The sequence below is a fragment of the Passer montanus genome, unplaced genomic scaffold (genome assembly GCF_014805655.1).
Source record: "Passer montanus isolate IOZ18808 unplaced genomic scaffold, ASM1480565v1 scaffold12, whole genome shotgun sequence".
Taxonomy (NCBI): Eukaryota; Metazoa; Chordata; class Aves; order Passeriformes; family Passeridae; genus Passer; species Passer montanus.
The window spans coordinates 13,228,423-13,245,588 of record NW_024358722.1 but is presented as its reverse complement, the minus strand read 5'-3'; the positions used below and the strand labels follow the sequence as shown (position 1 = coordinate 13,245,588).

The 17,166-nt window shown below is 38.6% G+C and overlaps 1 protein-coding gene across 2 annotated transcripts in view; it reads left to right on the top strand.

Moving 5' to 3' along the window:
- The window catches only part of PTPN14 (protein tyrosine phosphatase non-receptor type 14), a 110,202-nt gene that overhangs the window by 68,339 nt on the left and 24,697 nt on the right, over positions 1–17,166 (top strand). For both annotated transcript variants that reach the window (XM_039697730.1, XM_039697732.1), the window contains exons 4-11: positions 994–1,091; positions 3,231–3,298; positions 6,193–6,263; positions 7,929–8,016; positions 10,452–10,540; positions 12,191–12,278; positions 12,947–13,029; positions 15,375–15,432. In XM_039697730.1, the coding sequence (XP_039553664.1) occupies positions 994–1,091; positions 3,231–3,298; positions 6,193–6,263; positions 7,929–8,016; positions 10,452–10,540; positions 12,191–12,278; positions 12,947–13,029; positions 15,375–15,432 (643 nt within the window). The remainder of the gene's footprint in view (positions 1–993; positions 1,092–3,230; positions 3,299–6,192; positions 6,264–7,928; positions 8,017–10,451; positions 10,541–12,190; positions 12,279–12,946; positions 13,030–15,374; positions 15,433–17,166) is intronic.

Genomic DNA, 17,166 nt, shown 5'->3' with positions numbered 1-17,166 from the left:
AGTGATGCAGTGGTTCTCCCTTCTGCTGGGACTGGGAAGGTCACTGACACTCTAAAGCAAGGCCAGAACAGCTTCTCTGTCAAGAGGTTCAGAGGTAAGGTCAGATGTGGTTGTAGCTGAGCACAGTTAGGAGTTTGCTGCCCACAGACTTTGACTGGTCTTCACTCTCTGCCTTGCAGAGCTTGCAGTCTCTGGGACTGGCTGGCATTCTTGTGTACCAATTCTTTCTATCCCAGTTTATCTCAAGCAAGTATTTCTTAAATCCATGGCATTTTAAGTGGATGCCCTCCACTTTCAGTTTCAGGGGGTGAGGAGGCATGCAGCTGAAGGGTGCAGTAACCTCTGTGCTGCTGTGTCTACTGACAGCCTTAAAAAGCCCATTCGTTGGGTTTTGAGGTTCTTAATTTGGGATCACACAGGTGTACCCAGGGGTTGGAAGCTTGAGGCTGAGTGCACACACGGACTGTGCTAGAAGCTGCGTTTGCTTGTGTTTGTGTGTCTTAGTCATCCTTGCACATGAAAAATGCCAATTAAAAATCTTTTTTATGGGCCATAGTTCAAAGTAAATCAACAGTCCAAAGTATATATCTAAAATTCTATTTCTTCAATCAAAATGGTGTCACTGGATCAAAAACAATAGAAGCAACATGGAAAAGCCCCTTTTTGCATTGGGGATTGCATGATCTCTATAAAATTTACAAAAGAGCTAGTCTTTACAGATGTCCCTCTTCTGTGTGATCTGGGGAACCTAAACTAGAACATTTTATTTTTCTCTTTCATCCATCTGGAAGCATTGCACAGGTAGGGATCAGATTGGTTTGTTATGGTAATGAGGAGCTTCTGAAGCCAGGTACAGACCTGCTGTTCAACAGCCCGACCTGTTTGGGATGATTTTTTCCTTTCTTTCCACAATCTTTTTATTTCCCTCTAAGAAATGTGCAAGCATATAGATATTTTAATTTGTGCTCATTTGTGATCCTTATTTTTTTTTAGATATCAGTATTACCTACAGGTGAAAAAGGATGTTCTTGATGGGCGATTGATATCCTCATTCGAGCAGGGAATTCGACTGGCTGGTCTGGCAGTGCAAGGTAAGAGACGTGACCCTGTAGCCTTTGTCCAGGAATGGCTCTTTTGGTTTGTCCTTCATCTTGGCTGGGCACTGAGGCCTTGTATGAGTCCTTCTCACAGCAGCTGGTTTTCCAATTGTTTCCAAAGTGCATGGGTGGACTGTGGATGAAACACTCACAGCCTCAGGGTGGGAATGTGGGACCACATCACAGTGCTCAACTTTCCTATTTCTAAAATTCATGCAAGGAAATCTCAACAAAACTGCAGTTCTTCCAGCTCTGACCACGAAGTACTTTGCAGTACTGAATTTGCTTCACGTTCTCTGGTTTCAAATGCAAATTACATCAAAGAGCACAGCAGCAGCTTTAATTTTGCCTTTAATTAAAATCTCATTTTGCTGTATAGTGCTATATGAAGTATGAAAGAACACTTGACCATAATTGTTATGTGAGTTATAAGTTAATAATAAACTACTTCTTACAATATGATTTTTATTCTGAGACTCCTAAGGACATCAATAAAAGTAGGATTGGAAAATGTGTATGTGCAGAGGAAGAAGCCCTGTATTTGGATGAAGTATGTTTCAGTCTATCCACAGCTGACTATGAGAACTTAAGGCAGAGTTTCAGCAAGGATGTTCTCTGCATGCTCTCTGATGAGTGGAAATGGGGAAGTATATACATAAATAGCAACCACGAGCATCTGATTCTTGACAATTAAAGGTTCAATAGAAAGAAATGCTTTTATGATCTTTTTTTAGAGTAGTAGAAATGCTGTGTTTGTGTCTTATATCTTTGCTAAAAATTGAAGGGAAAATGTTTCTTGTCAAATCTTAATGTTTGTCTAATAAAGGGAAATATGTGTATAATGTTCCATAATGAATCTTTTTATTTAGGTAAGTGAAGATTTTCCAGTGTGTAAGTTAGGTCTGAATAGATACTGAATATGTTTCACGGTGTTTTTGGAGCTTTTTCCTAATTTTGAGAGTGAGTCAATCCTACTGTTCCTGACCTTGTATTACTTCCTTTGTCCTTTGCATGTGTGCAGCCAAAGGTATTTGAAATACTTATTTCTTTTAAACTTGCAGACTGTGTTTCATGCCCATTTTGACTTCTTTCTGTTTATGTTAAAACATAACGCTGAGGTAGAAACAAAATGAAACTGCATTTTTGGCATCCTGCAATATGTGAAATTGTCTAGTAGCTTTGAAAGAATGTTTAGATAAAATGATTTATGGTGGGGATTTCCAGCTCCTATAATATGAGAATCTTGTAGATGGCGTTTGATCCTGTTCAATTAATATAAAATAAAAACCTCCTGGCAAGATACTCTTTTGATATAAGCTGTTGTATATTTAACAGATAGATAAATATAGGCATTATTTGGGGTTTTTTAATATTGTTTAGACTTTAGTAAGCATTTCCAAAACTCCACAGTCTCAAGGACATTTAGACAAGAATCCTCAGCCTGACAAATGAGTGAATGTGATCATGGAGATGAGTATCTTTTAGAATAGATAGAGAAGTGAGTAGAAAGGTGTGGGCCAGTCAGTTAAACCATCACAGTGCCTGCACTGCTAGGTTGGCTGCAGAAGGATAAACCTTCCCCTATGCTGGTTATTGACAATTTTTAATAAAACTGACCTTTAACCTTTTTAGGTTAAACCTAAACCTTTACAGGTTTTTAACCTTTATGGGCTGTAAAATTAATCTTTTGTTCAATTGTGTAGACTTGTAGCAGAGTTAGGTTAAATTTTCTTTATTTTGCCTGGTCAGGATTGGAAAGGGTGGAGAAGCAAAAGTGTGCACAATTTTTAAGGAGGCCGAGCAATCTCAGCATTTTTTAAATGGGGGTATGATTTCAAGAAGGCTACAGAAAAACAAACTCTTGCACTCCTGATGGTTAAGCATTGCAAATAGTCATTATATTAGGGATCAAAGAAAGAAATTACTTGTTGGCTGTCACTTGATCTCTGTTAATAATACTATTATTTTCAGACCTCCATGTTAAAAGCTAAAGTACAAGCAAAAGTCTTTGTGCTGGGCTGTGGCTTCAGAAAGAACTTGCCCACTTGAAATTAAGTGTCTGTGCAAAGGTTGAGTGTGGTCTTGACATGTGTGGAAAGTGCCAAAATGAGTAATTGTGTTGTCTTTTTCTAGCGGATTTTGGAGACTATAATCAGTTTGAATCTCATGACTTCCTCCGAGAATATGTCTTGTTTCCTATGGTGAGTTCCTTATCCCTCTCTTTTGTGAATAATTTCTCCATGACTCAGAGATGGCTTTGTTGATAACAGAGTAAAATCACCAGCAGTGGACTAGTGAAAGCAAAATTTTCTCCCCAAAACTTGATTGCAGCTAAATCTATGCTGGAATGTTAGCCCATTTTCAGTTCCTGTTGAGCCTCCACTAGGAACTGGTGCCCACAAAAGAAACAGACATCTTTGAATCAAAAAAGAATTTGCAGCTGTTTTAAAAGGTGTATATTAGCAGTACTGTGGTATTAGCAACGTGGCATAACAAAGGGATGTAAGAGCTGCTGCTGTAGTAAATGTTGTGTCACAGGACAAACCATGCAGCCACTCCTGAAGAGAATGTGGATTTACATCAGCTGACTATTGCACTAAAGTGAAGCCTGAATCAGGTCTTCTCAAAATGTTCTCCATGGAACATTTGCTGTAAATTCAGTTTACATTTGGAAACTAGCAAATAACTTGAATGTTTAGGGAAGGAGCTTAGATCTCTAATGATGTTGGAAATTTGATGACAAATGCTAAGCACTTCCAGTCTGTGGCATTGAGATTCTCTGGGAGGATGAATTAGAGAAGAAAAGAAACCAAAACAAATGCCTGTTGAAGCTAAGGCTGGCTTTGTCTTAGATGAACAAGTCCATCAGCATGAGTACTTAGTGTAATCTTCATAAATATAAAAGATCATGAAATTCTTTCCAACTGGAAAAATATCTGGAAGCAGGGTGGGGTTCCCATGCCCTGAGTCTAGCTGCCTGGAAGTTTAGGCATCTGGTTTGCCTCTGCAATTAGTGAAGCGGTAGAGGGAGAATGATTCATCTCACTGTAATTTGAAGGCTTGAGAAGCATTTCATCCCACTTACCCTTGCTCTTTGTACAGGAACTGCAGTGGACAGTTCATCTTAAGTCCAAAAAGGTGACATCTGCCTGGTGTCTTGAAGTGAAAGTGTGATTTTCAGCCACTAGGTAGTTCAATATGGTCTGAAAAAATCAGAAGGAAGAAGGGAATATGCAGAGATCTGAATATGCTTTGTGTAGAATATACATGTAAAATGTGGCTTCAGAATTAACCTTTCACTAATAAACTTCTGTTATCTTCTCTATGGAGCAGAATTTCTTTGGTTAGCCATCTTATCTATTGATAAGTAATTGATGATGATCTTGTGTATAGTTGATGGCTTATGAAGTCATGTATGATAGCCTAAATGGGAAAGAAGATGGCTGAAAATATATATGGAGAAAAGTGTTGTTGTCAGGGAGTAATTTTGTGAATTAACTTCTACAAAGTTCTTTCAATACAAAATGAATCATAGAGTGGTTTGGGTTGGAAGGGACCTTAAGGATCCTATAGTTTCAAGCCCCCTGCCGTGAGGAGGGACACCTCCCACTAGATCAGGTTGCTCAATGCCCCATCCAACCTGGTCTTGAACAGTGCCAGGGATGTGCTGGTACTATTTTTCTATTCAGAAAAAATTAGGGGAGGTTTTAGGTCCCTACATGGGCTTTCAAGTGGTTAATTTCTCTATGGTACAGCAATTTACTCTTTGGGCCCATCTCTTAGAACCTCTGTTTTTGTGTCAGCTGCCTCCATGATGATGTGGTCAGCTCTCTTCTGTTTTGTATGTTTACCGTTGCTTTGTGGTAGTTTGCCTTTCATCCATGCAACTATTGCTAAATTTAAGAAGATCAGCAGAGTGTCTGCTTCCTACACCTTCAGAAGCCTACTCTTAAATCAACTGTTTCCCTAGACATCTCCTCAACTACTTCTCTTTGCTCCTCTGCACATATTTTACTGCAAGTTCAGTAACAGTAGCTAAGTGCTGCAGATACAAACAAGTCCCTAAGCAGGTTGGAGGATTTGAGTGAATTTGTGGCATAGAAAAAGCCTCCACCGAGCGCATTGCTATAAATTCATTAGTGAAGTGAGGGAGGGGCAGCTGCGTTCGTGCTGTTTGATCTTGTGAGGCTACAATGTGTGTCAAATGGCATTTCTTCAGCAGTGAAAAGAACAAAGTTATGTACACAGTACACCCCACAGGTGTGTGGCTGTGCATAGGCATGTACTATGCCATTTTTCATTAGCACACTACCACTTTCACATTTTTTTGTGGCAGAAGCAAATATCGGAGGGGAGGGCCCCATTGAGCAAGAAGCAGTGTGTTTAAGTACATTACATGCAGCCTTAAGGCTTTCTTAAATAAAAGTAAGAACTTTGAGGTTTTGCAAGAAAGTTTTTCAGCTTCCTTTTTTAGCCTTGAATTTATGGGTAGACTTCCTTTATTAACTTGCTCCCAGTTATTTCAGAATTGTTTCTACTGCACGTTATTAAATTTGGAGAGTATAAAAAATTTTGCTCAGAAATGTGTTGCAAGCGTAAAGTAGGTTTTAATGCATCTTCGAAGAAGTAGCAAAACTTTCAATCTCTATAACATAAGAAGGGAGTACCTGTATGTTTCAGGAGAAAAAAATACTAATGAATTCATTTTCCATGGTCTATTTATTGTTTTGGTTTTTCAAAGGTATATATTATTTTGTAGATTTCCAATTTTTTTAAGGACTTGTTCAGAATTTATCCAGGAAAAGGTCCTTTTTCTGCACTCTATATTTTATTTTCTATTTTGGAATAATAATGACCTTACTCCTATTTTTAACAGTGTCTCTTTACTCTCTCAAAAGAAGGTAAAAAAAAAAAATCAGGTGTTCTTCTCACATATTTTCAGCATCCCATGCTTTGAATTTACAATGCAGTCAGTGATAGGTTCTCTCTCTGTAACTACAAGTCTTGAACCATCTGCTGTCATAGTTTCTGTCTGCCATTTATTCTCTCTCTTTTTTGGTTAACTAGTTTTTGATGCTGCTTCATGTTCTTACAGGACTGGACCCAGGATGAAGCTGTTCTGGAGGACCTGACTCAGAAGGTTGCTCAGGAACACCGAACTCACAGGTGAGCTTGACATGATGAAGTTTGTGCTATTTTTTAAAAAAAAATTAACATTGTTCTAGTACTTCCCTGCCTCCCCATGCATTGTTTAACTCCCCATGCAGTGTTTAACTAGCTTATCTTCATGTTGCTATTATGCTTTGTGTCACTGGATTTTTAATTAGTCTATCACAGAAGATTATCTGCCTCTTGTAAACACAAAATCGCTGAGGAACTTAATCCCAAATAAACGAGCATTTACACCCTTAAGTTTAATGAATATGTGTAACCCTACTTGTGCTATGCAGTAGACTCCTTTCTTTTTTTCATTTTATTTAAATCCTGATATGAAGGACCCTGTGACTTGATTGGTGGAGATCTGAGGGTCTCTTTCAAGAGGAGGGGGATACAAATGCTCTCAGCGTAATGGAAATGAAAATAACAGGAATTGGGTTTGAAGTCTCAAGGAGAAGACACAGTGTTACTAGTTAATGAGCTAGGAGTGTGTGCATTAGTGCTTTAGTAAAAAAACCTTCTTTGTGAACAAGCATCTTTCATGTTGTCCAGGTGTTTCAGTGGTGGAAGTGTTCAAACCTCTAGAGTGCTGTTAGGGGAAAAAATGGCAGTGCCCACATGTCGTATGCAATAGGAATATTATGTGAAGGATGCTGCATTCCCCATTACATGAGAGAAAGTGGTTGTAAAAGGACAAATACCAGTCTCTGAGTCTAAGGCCATTCTCAGTTTTGAGTTTCAATGCAAGCCTAGGCCTTTGATGCAACCAAAGGAATAGCTTCCGAGCCAGCCATGAGCAGGCCTGGTTCTGTTCTCTCCCTGCCATGGGCTGCTTGTGTGATCTTGGTTAACTCACAGACTTGAAAGGAAAGATTTCCCACCTGCTGAGCTTTATAGTGCTATTTCTGCAACACAAAGAGCAAATACTTCCCCTCACTTCAGCAGGTAGATCGTATTCCACCTCCCTTCTCCCAGGTATTTGTCTGGTTCCTATATTTCTGTTTGTAGGCTGTGGTAAGGAGGAGTAAAGAGGAGAAAAATTAATAGTGGCCTTTTTTGGAGCAACCTGAAATCTATTCTGACCTGCTTTTGAGAATTGAAATCTGTTTGAATTCCTGAGCTGTGACAGGAGCATGTGTAGACACGTGTGTAAAAGTTTTCAGCTGGTTTGTTCTGTCTTATGAAAGAGAATCTGTTCAGCCTTTGGATTTAGTGGCTGTGATTTTGAACAGCCAACTTGAAAATGTAGGTCTTTCCTTTTAAGTCATTTTAGGAAGCTCCAGTGGCCTTGTATAATATTTTCAGGCAGATTAGCACTCCTATGGTTCAAGTTGTCCATCCAAAACTATCCACAACCTGATGTTTTAATAAAGCCTGGAGAAGATTTTATGTGTGTGGAAGAAGCTGAGTAATGTGATCAGTTCTGTTTGTTCCTCCTGTCATTTGAACTGTGCTTTATACCTTAGCTTAGTGACATTTAGTAAAATTTCCCCCCTTGCTGAAAATGATCCTAATGTTGAAAGTTATCTTTGTGTTATGCATTTCTAGGCAGCATTTCCAAAGCGTCTTCTTAAGTAGGTTGTGAAACTCACTTTTTTTTTTTTTTTTTGCTAGTATTTGTGTGTGTGTGTGTAATATTGGACTATTTGCTCCCTTTTGTTAATCTAATTGCAGTGGCATTACAGCAGCAGAGGCTGAGCTAATGTACATCAATGAAGTGGAACGTCTGGATGGGTTTGGACAGGAAATTTTCCCTGTGAAGGTATGTTAGTGTATATTAAAAAGGACCCTCTGAATCAAATGATGCAGAACTCTGCAGCAACTTTTGGTCTGCATGCAGGTCGTTTGTCCAAAAGAGAAGGACTTGTTTAACTGCTCCAGTGGGTGAAATGGCTGCTATAGTTTGAATGGACATTGCAACATGAGGCTTACTTAGGCCTATAGTGCTGCTTTTTTTCCATGAAAATCCATGCTAAAGAAGAGGTTGCTATGTTCTAGGGTGTGCTGTCACGGGAATAAGAGATGCTTCTTGTTTTTCTTTCATGTGCTGTCTGTGGGAGAGTGGCCAGGGCAAATTAATCTCAGCTCTGGTCATCTTTAACAGGATATGTTAAAATGAGAGCTTTTTGTGTCTTTATAATTTGCTACTTAGCAAGCATTAATTTCACTTTTCCTTAGTTTCCTATATGTGCACAGAGGTCCTCCACACATTTTTAATAAGGGGGAATTTCAGGGATTATTTTGCATTTGCAGTCACTTGCCCTTCACTGGAAGTCCCATTCTGCTGTGGATTGTCTGAATGTGTGGCCTTATGGAGTACATGCTGTCATGATAAAGTTGTGCTGAGAAACTGAAAACCGCTGTTCCCAACATGACCCATTTCTTTTTGCTAACCTACCCAGACACCGCAAGTGGTGGATTGTGAGTTGTTTTCCTGCTAGTTAAAGATAAATTGGAATTTAAAAACAAATCCAGACTCACACCAAACAAAATGAGCTTCCTGCTGAAGTCAAAATTGATTCTTTGGTGCCGGTCTCAGAACTGGCCTGGTGAGGAGGAGCTGAATGGCAAAAACCTTTCAACCCACCAAAAATTTTTGGAATGTTTATTGCCAATGAACTAAATGAAAGCTTTCCTCAAATTCATTTGGAATTATGCTGCACACTACTGCAACAGATTTCTGTGTTGGAAGTGTCATTAGATATTATTGCATGTGTCAGTAAGGTGAGTATGAATAGTGGACTAGGTGCTCTGCAAAATGGCAGGAAGGTGTTAGCCTTGCATCAAGAAGCAGCATGCTGGCTGTGGACACAAACAGAACTGCATTCAAAGGCGAAAACAAAAGGTTTCCCTTTCTTTCCAGGTAGAAAATATTATTAGAATTGTGTCTTTCTTTCCATGCGGGTGTTTGTGTGTATACACACACACACACACACACACACACACACACACATGTAGATACATCTACTTTTATGTATACAAATTCATACATTTTCTCCCAAATATTCCCAATCCTTTTACCTTGTAAAACTCCCTGTGACACAAGGCAGAAGAATGTGTTGCCCTCTAATCAGGTTAAACTGCTGACTCTCAGCTTGTGGATGAATTGCCAGCCATGGTTGGTTTGCAAAAGGCCTAGCACTCAGTGGTTAAACAAGTGCCAAGACTCCATTGTTGCCTTCTGAGGCACAGCAAGGCCAGGAGAACAGCTCTAACCTGGTCTATTAAAATTGAGGGGCACCTGATGGTTTGTACAGCATGTGCAGGCATAGTGCATTGACTTCTCTCATATGCTTTCTTCTAGCCATGCTTTCCAACCACACTCATGGTGTTAGTGTGATTTCTGTTTACCACTTTCAAGTGTGAATCAATTACTACATATGCAGCTGAGGGGGAACTGTTCTCGCTTGTTGATAAATGTAGAAAAACCTCTTTGTCAACAGTATTAAGCATTTGTAGCCAAAAAAAAAATGGAAAAGGTTTTTTTTTTTAGAAAACAGATTTCAAAATGGATCAGGAGCATGTGGTTTTCAAACAGGAGCCTGCAAGGGGAGACATGGGTAGGTGCAAAAGCAAAATGACTTCTTAGAGTCCAATGGTTTTGCATTATTTTTATGTGGTATGTGCAGTTGAATATTTAACCCAACAACTGAAAATCAATAGAGGATGTAGCTGCATAGAGATGAAAGTACATTTTGGGGTGACATGCTGTGAACTTCTACATGGAGAACTTAAAGGAGGAAGTGTGAAGGGTAGAGCTTTTGAGAGGGATTCCATCTCCAGGTGTGGTGTTCTGAAATCTGTACATGTTTTAACAGATGTCTGGAGAAACACCATGACTGTGAAAGAGAGCTATTACTTTTGGTATTCTTACCAAATAGGCTCTAGAGAGTTGTAATCATGAAGACAGGGGATTTGGGATATTATACAATTAATGCCAGTTTGTGGTCTGCATGGTGTTTGAGAGAGAACTTGGAGGTCATTTATCCTTCTTCTGTTCTCACTAATCAGCACAATGAATCCACTTAAGTGCTAACTGCTCTTAAATAATGAAAATCAGAGTCCAGTCAAGCTGCAAAATATAGGTTAGTCCTGCATCCACACTGAAGTGCTTCTCTTTGGTACTTCAGCATGCATTCCTATGATCCTTTTGACCAGAGTATTTATTAAATTAAATTTATTATCCTTTCTCTGCAGGATAACCATGGAAATGACATACACCTTGGAATTTTCTTCATGGGCATCTTCATAAAAAACAGAATTGGAAGGACAACTGTGATCTATAGGTAAAAATGAGGGTCTTTTGTATTTAAAGTGAGTTTCTTTACAGAGCTGTAGGATTCTTTCCTAACTTGCATATGTGGCTGTAATACTGCCAATCCTCTAACTAAGGAGTAGTAACCTTGCTGTTTTCAGGATTGGTCTCCTGGCCCAAAGAGAGATAAAGAAGAATTTCTGATATCTGTGAATGGGTTGGATGGCAAGAAAGTTGTAGTAGCCTGTCATGTATCTTGTTCTAGTTTACAAGGCTTTGATCCCTTTTCTTCTCTTGTCTTTATGCCTTCTTCTTTGATGCTTCTGAATGCAAATCTGTTAAACCTCACAGCTGGCAGCTTGAGAGCTCAACACTTCTGAAAATTCCATTGCCACATTTAGGTGCCCCACTAAAAAAATGTTGAACTTTCTTATTCTGTGATTTTGAAAATCATGGCTGCATCACTCTATTGTTTCTTATGCAGTTTATTTTGGTTAATAGGAATGACTTATCCATTAACTTTCTTTTGTGGGTTTGTTCTGTATGAGAATGTTGCTGGAAGTCTCCATGATTCCAGGGAGGATAGTTTCGCTTTTCTTTGCTACTCTTCTAGTGGGTATTTTTATTAATGTTGCTGTTTACTTGAAGTGGATTTTTGCTAATCCCTGTGATTAGAGTAGGAATTTTGTGCAGCCTCAAAGTTGTGGGTTTTGAGGTGCATTGATTTTCAATCAGTAGCTAAGGCTTATATCAGACTTCAGCTGGAATTTTGGGGGGAGGGTTGCCTTAAAAGAGCTTTCATTAGTCAGCTTAAAAAATGTTAGTGCTCCCTTTTCCCCTTATCCCTTTTCCCCTTAACTGTTGTTTTGCATATGTAATTTTGAGAAGGAATTAGATAATCCTTTAATTGGGCCAGGTGACAAAAGCAAGAAGTTTCTTTACATGTAGAAATGAGAGCTGGTGCTGGGATTCTAACTCTCTGGAAATATGCACTGCAAGCATCCTGCCATGACATGAAGAGGAATGCATGCTGCAAACAGAACAAACAAGTCCTTTCCATACCCGTGGATTGCATGCAATGTACGCAAATGTCTGTCAGCTATTTGTAAGAAGATTATAACTCAGATCTTGGGCAACCTGACAATTACTTGGGGAAAAAAAAAAAAAAAAAGATTGCAAACATAAGGCTAGAGTATTAACATGGTATGCATAGCCTACATAACCATAGCAAGAATTCTGAAGCAAGAATTCTTAAGCAAGAACCGTAATTCTTTAGCAAGAATTAGCACTGAATGAAAGGTGGAAACAGCATTTGAGGAGGAATGACACTTAAAACAAAATAATTCTGTTATGTGTCACAAAATCAATCAGTACCAAAATGCCGCAGTTGAGTAAAACGGTTATCATTACTGTGTTTTCAATGTGCCTTCTGTTGTGGGTCTTCAAATTTGTTTTTAAAGAGAGCTTTGAACTCTCCTGCCTTGGGTTAAGAGCTGAATATCCTTTCACTTTTAATCAGAACATGATTTCCTTGCTTTCCTAACCAGATTTCTTCACCAAAAAGTTACTGAAAACCTTTCCCATAAAGTGAGTTTGATGTTCACTAAGGGATTCTTACTGTGTTTGTGAAATGTTTGAATGTACGTGTTGGCAAACCCCAATGCATTTTTTTACTCTGCAGGTGGAATGACATTGGGAATATTGCTCATAACAAGTCTTCAATTGTTCTAGAGCTGATCAACAAAGAAGAGAATGTACTTTTTCACACAGTAAGAAAAAGATCTGATCAGTGTCATCATGAAAGCTACTTATGTAAAAATAAACCTTTAAAATTCCACTTTCCCAAAGAGGCTCACTTGCATAACACCACCCCCCTCACATTCCTGTTGTACTTTATGCAGAAAGAGAAATTAACTTCATTTAGCTACTTATTTCTGTGTTTTCTTCCAAGAGTCCTGAAATGTCCAATGCTGGGAAGTCTTCAAAAACACTGAAGTGCTTTTTGAATGGCATAAATACAGCAGCATAAGTAGAAACTGGGCATGAGCTACCATGTGTACACATACTGGAACTCAGAGGGCCATGGTGCTGTTCTGTGCTGTTTAAAATCACTCCACATCTCTCTGAGCCAAGGCCAGTACAGAAACTGGACCAGCAAGCTTGAGCCATTTTATTGTTGTGGTCCCCTCTTACTGTGCCTTAGCAGTGAGGTGGCAGTGTGTAAATGCACACCACTGGGTTTCAGTAATCCTGTGCCTTCGGTGCTCCTGAGACCACTAGATGTGTTCTTGGGAGCCAAATTCCATGGTAGACCATGGAATAGGCCATGGTAGACCTTACCCAGCATTCCTGCAACCAGATTTTTAAAAAACTTTTGTCACTTTTTGGTAAAAATAACAAAATAATTTTTTTCCCTATTTTTTTCTCATTTTTAAAGGATGATCTTGAAAATGCCAAATATATTTCACGTCTCTTTGCATCAAGACACAAGTTTTACAAGCAGAACAAAATCTGCACAGAGTAAGTACTCTTGCTTCACAGTTGCTTTCTGACATTTTGATTTGGAAATTTGTCTGAGTTTTGGTGTGTCTGCTTTTGCTTGGTTTTTGGGATTTTTTCTTCGGGGTTTTTTTTTATTTTGGTGGGGTGGGGTTAGTTTTGGGTTTTTGGAGTTTTTTTTCCTAGTCATGTATGTCAGTTATTCTTCTCTCCTTTCCCTTTTTTTTTTTTTTTTTCTGGTTTTCTTGTAACCAACAGCAAGAACAGACGGTTGAGAATGAAATTTCATTCTGAGCCGTGTGAGCTTTGATGATCCCCGTGCATCCAAATCCTATAGGGATTGGATGAATCAAGAGTCTTGTCTGCTGTTGATAGCCCAGAGTATTAGCCTAAACTGGACTGAAAGGTGACATAGGTCATCATGTCAAAATGTGAGCTGTAGCAGCAGATGCACTGCCCATCCAGCAGCTAAAGGTGCTGGACAGTGGAGGTTGTCATCTTCTGGTTTGGGCAGGATAATTTATCTGCCTCTTACGCATGCTGAACGAGGGAGGACACCTGGGTGTGTTAATCTGCGTAGCAGTTGTGCTGCCACATCACAGCAGAGATTGTAAATCTAAACCTGAAATCTCCTTTAGGCTCTGATTTGAGCACTTTCTTAGAAACTGGCCTTGAGCTAGTTCTCTCACACAGGTGGATTCCTTCTATCTGAAGAAGGAATTCATTAAGCTTTAATTCAAAAGTCTCTTTCTTAACTGAAATGTTTCATTTACACCAGCACACATTTTCAGATTGAGATAAATGTGGCTTTCAAAAGGTTAGAGTTTTGAGAAATATTTATGGTGTGCTGGGTGTGTACAGCAGAGAACATTGAATTCTTGCAAAACTTAGCATGAAGAAGTCTCATCTCTATCAACAGCTCTAGTTAGAGCTGGACATCCCATCTGTTCAGCTGGGTAATGCCATCTGTTGGAAAATAAAGCCAAAATGATGAGGGGAAGATTGGAAGGTCTTTTACATGCACACATTATATTAACATATGGTGAGTTAGAGCATAGGAGTCCAGTAAGGTGAACTGCTCCGAGTGATCTTTTCACTAATAGGAAAGAGATGTTGGTTAGATTTTACATGTTGCTTACAGTTCCTGGGTGGTGAGTGAAAGACTGGAAATTACATTTCTTAGCAGCATATAATGGATTTCAATAGTCCAATACTAAATTCAATTTTAATGGTTCCAGAGGGATTGAATTCAAAGGGAGCTCGTGATTGTTTTCCCTGTGACAGTCAAGAAAGAAAACAAAATACCATAGTGTGTCACCTGGGGATGTTTCCCCTTTGAAGCTGTGTTGGGGTCAACAGAGAGAAGTTTCTGTTACCAGTCACAGTCCAGACTGCAGAAGCCATAGCTTTTGATCATGTTTCTTCCTAAACACTGAACCATAAGTATGTGGGTCCTATGAAAGTGTTGTATGTAGCAGATTCACAGGTCACTTACAGATATTTGGACTAATAAAGGTAGGGGATGTCACAAAGTTAAAGAGTGAAATAACAAGTTTCAATGTATTTTGGTCATTAGAACTGCTCTCCTGACCATGGTCTCTTGTGGTATAAGCTTATGTGCTAGAGCTACAGATATTGATGACAGCATATGCCAATGTGTGTTTTCTAGCCAAATAATTTTCCTGCCTTCTGTGTTAAAATGACAGTTGTTTGTTTTCCTGTGTGCCTTTCCTCTAATTGCACATAACATCATTCACCAGATCAGAAACTGTAAGAGGACAAATTCCACCTTTCCTCTCTTCACGTAAGCACTGTATTTCTACCTCCTTTCAACTTGTTTCTTTCCCTTCCTCGTTTTTTGGTTTGTTTTTTTTTTTTGCTCCTACACTCCTTGTCCCTTCCACTGCATCTGGCTGCTCTAACATTGTATGTGGCTCTGCTAGTATTGTCTAACCAGATGTTTTTTTCCTTTTCTTCCTGATCTGTGTGCATTGTTTTGGAGTGCTATCAATTTCATAAGATTGTCCTTGTTTTAATGTTCATATTAAGTCACCTGAGATGGTACCTGTCTGCCATGTTCAGTTTTTTTACTTAAGAGACATGTTGAATTCATTTTAAACCAGAATTTTTCTTTATTGTGTTTCCAAGTGAGCCAAATAGGATAAGGATTAAAAGGCATGTATAGTTTGGAATGGGAACATTTCCTATATTTAAAGGAGAACCTGAATTATTTTCATTTATTAATATATCTGAAAATCTAAATAATGAGCCATATGAACAGATTCTTCACATCTTGTTTTTCCCATTCATTCTTGACTCAGAATTGAGATATTATGGTCTCTATAATTTCTCTTTTTCCTCCACAGACAATCAAATTCTCCTCCCCCTATCCGACGACGGCCAACCTGGAGTAGGTCATCTTTGGTACGTGCCACTGTGAGGTCTTTAAGAATATCTATACCATTTCTGATGGGATGAGGCATTGTGTAAGATGAACAACTTTCTAAATTTCAAATAAGCCCATTAACTCATTTCTTGTTGGCAATATGATTGGAATGAGTTTCAAGGGTGAGAGTGCCCAGATTGATTAACTGGATAATATTGTCACTGAGTAGTAAAAATTACAGTTTTCAAGGCATTATATTTTTATTTGCCCTGCAGAAACTGAGCATCTTTTCTGCTACATTGAGATTATTTCAATATGTAGGGAAAATAATCCTCTAGAAAGAATTTGAAGTGTCTTGTTCTCTGTGCATCAAATCTAGTCATTACAAAATGTTACGTTTCACAGTTCTTCAATCCTCATGTTTTTGTGTAAAAACTACTTACAATTTAGCAGCTTCTTGGTTTAAGAACCTATTTTATGTGTGAAGTTACCTTTAATTTAACTATTAGAATCAGCCAGGATTGTGACTCAGAGTTTTTCTTAAATTGTTTATATTTCCATTTAACTAATCCCCAGAAATACTATCAATCTGACAAAACTATGTGTTTTTTTCCTGAAATGTTTACAAAAAAAAAAAAGTCATGTGTTAGTCTTTTTTTTTTTTTGTTCTCCCATCCATTTTAAGGAAACTCTTTTTGGATTAAATTTTAACATCTAACATGTGGTATTTTTTAAACTTATTTAACAGATTTTGAATTTCTGTAACAGTAGCACAGCTATTTCCTTGGACAGAGGGCCATATTATCTCTATGCAGGTTGCCAATTTTCATATGTGGTATAAGTTATACCTACTTTGTAGACTTTTCTAGAGTGAAAAGTCCATTGCCCTATTGCTGCCTGGCAGAAAGGTGATGTGGGGAAGTGTTTTCTTGACATTTCCCCACAGCGTGGTTACAGTTTGTGAAAATGTTCCAAAATTAGGCTTAAGCAGGTACTGATTTTAAGATAGCTTTATCCTTGAAGATTTCAACACATGTTATTTTCCTGTGTGTATGTAAAGAATCCATTAGATCTAAAAGTTGCACTCTCTTGTTTCCCAGGCACTGGCAGGAAAGTTGCTGTAGCTTTCCTCCAGATTTCTTTGTCCTTCCTTTGTTAAGGTGTTTCTAAGGTGTCACGATGCAATGCACAGGCTGTGTATTGCATTCTCTGTACCATATTTACAATATCTGGTATCTATGAGTTAGAACCCTGGAAATGACTATGAAAAACTGAAGGTGAAAAAAATGAATGGTGCTTTGCATTTTTATGCTACAGCCTCTGTGATATCATGAGGGGGAAAAATAAGCTGCCTTCTAAATTATATAAGAAAAATGGAAATCTGCTCTTTCAAAAGAAAAATCAAATTGTGCTGCCAGTTTGTTTTCAGCATAAGCACGCAACAAGCTTTAAATCCCCAAAATCTCAGGAAGATCAAGAGAAAGAATGTGGGCTCATCAATTGAAAAGTGCACTGGGCTGCTGACGGCTCACAGTGAACTTTCAGCTGCCTTATTCATAATTGTTCTGCTAACTTGTTGGAACAGTTCTCTTTGTGAGGAAAAAAAAAGCCCTCCTGACTGTTGTCTGAACTTCACATACCTTCATACACCTACCTATTCATTTGTCTTGTGTAGCAATAAATCAGGAGGCAGAAATGGGAAGTGAAGTGGAATCTTTGGGGTGAGGCTCTGCCACTTCACTAGGGATCATGTTCTTTACTTTCAGATCAAG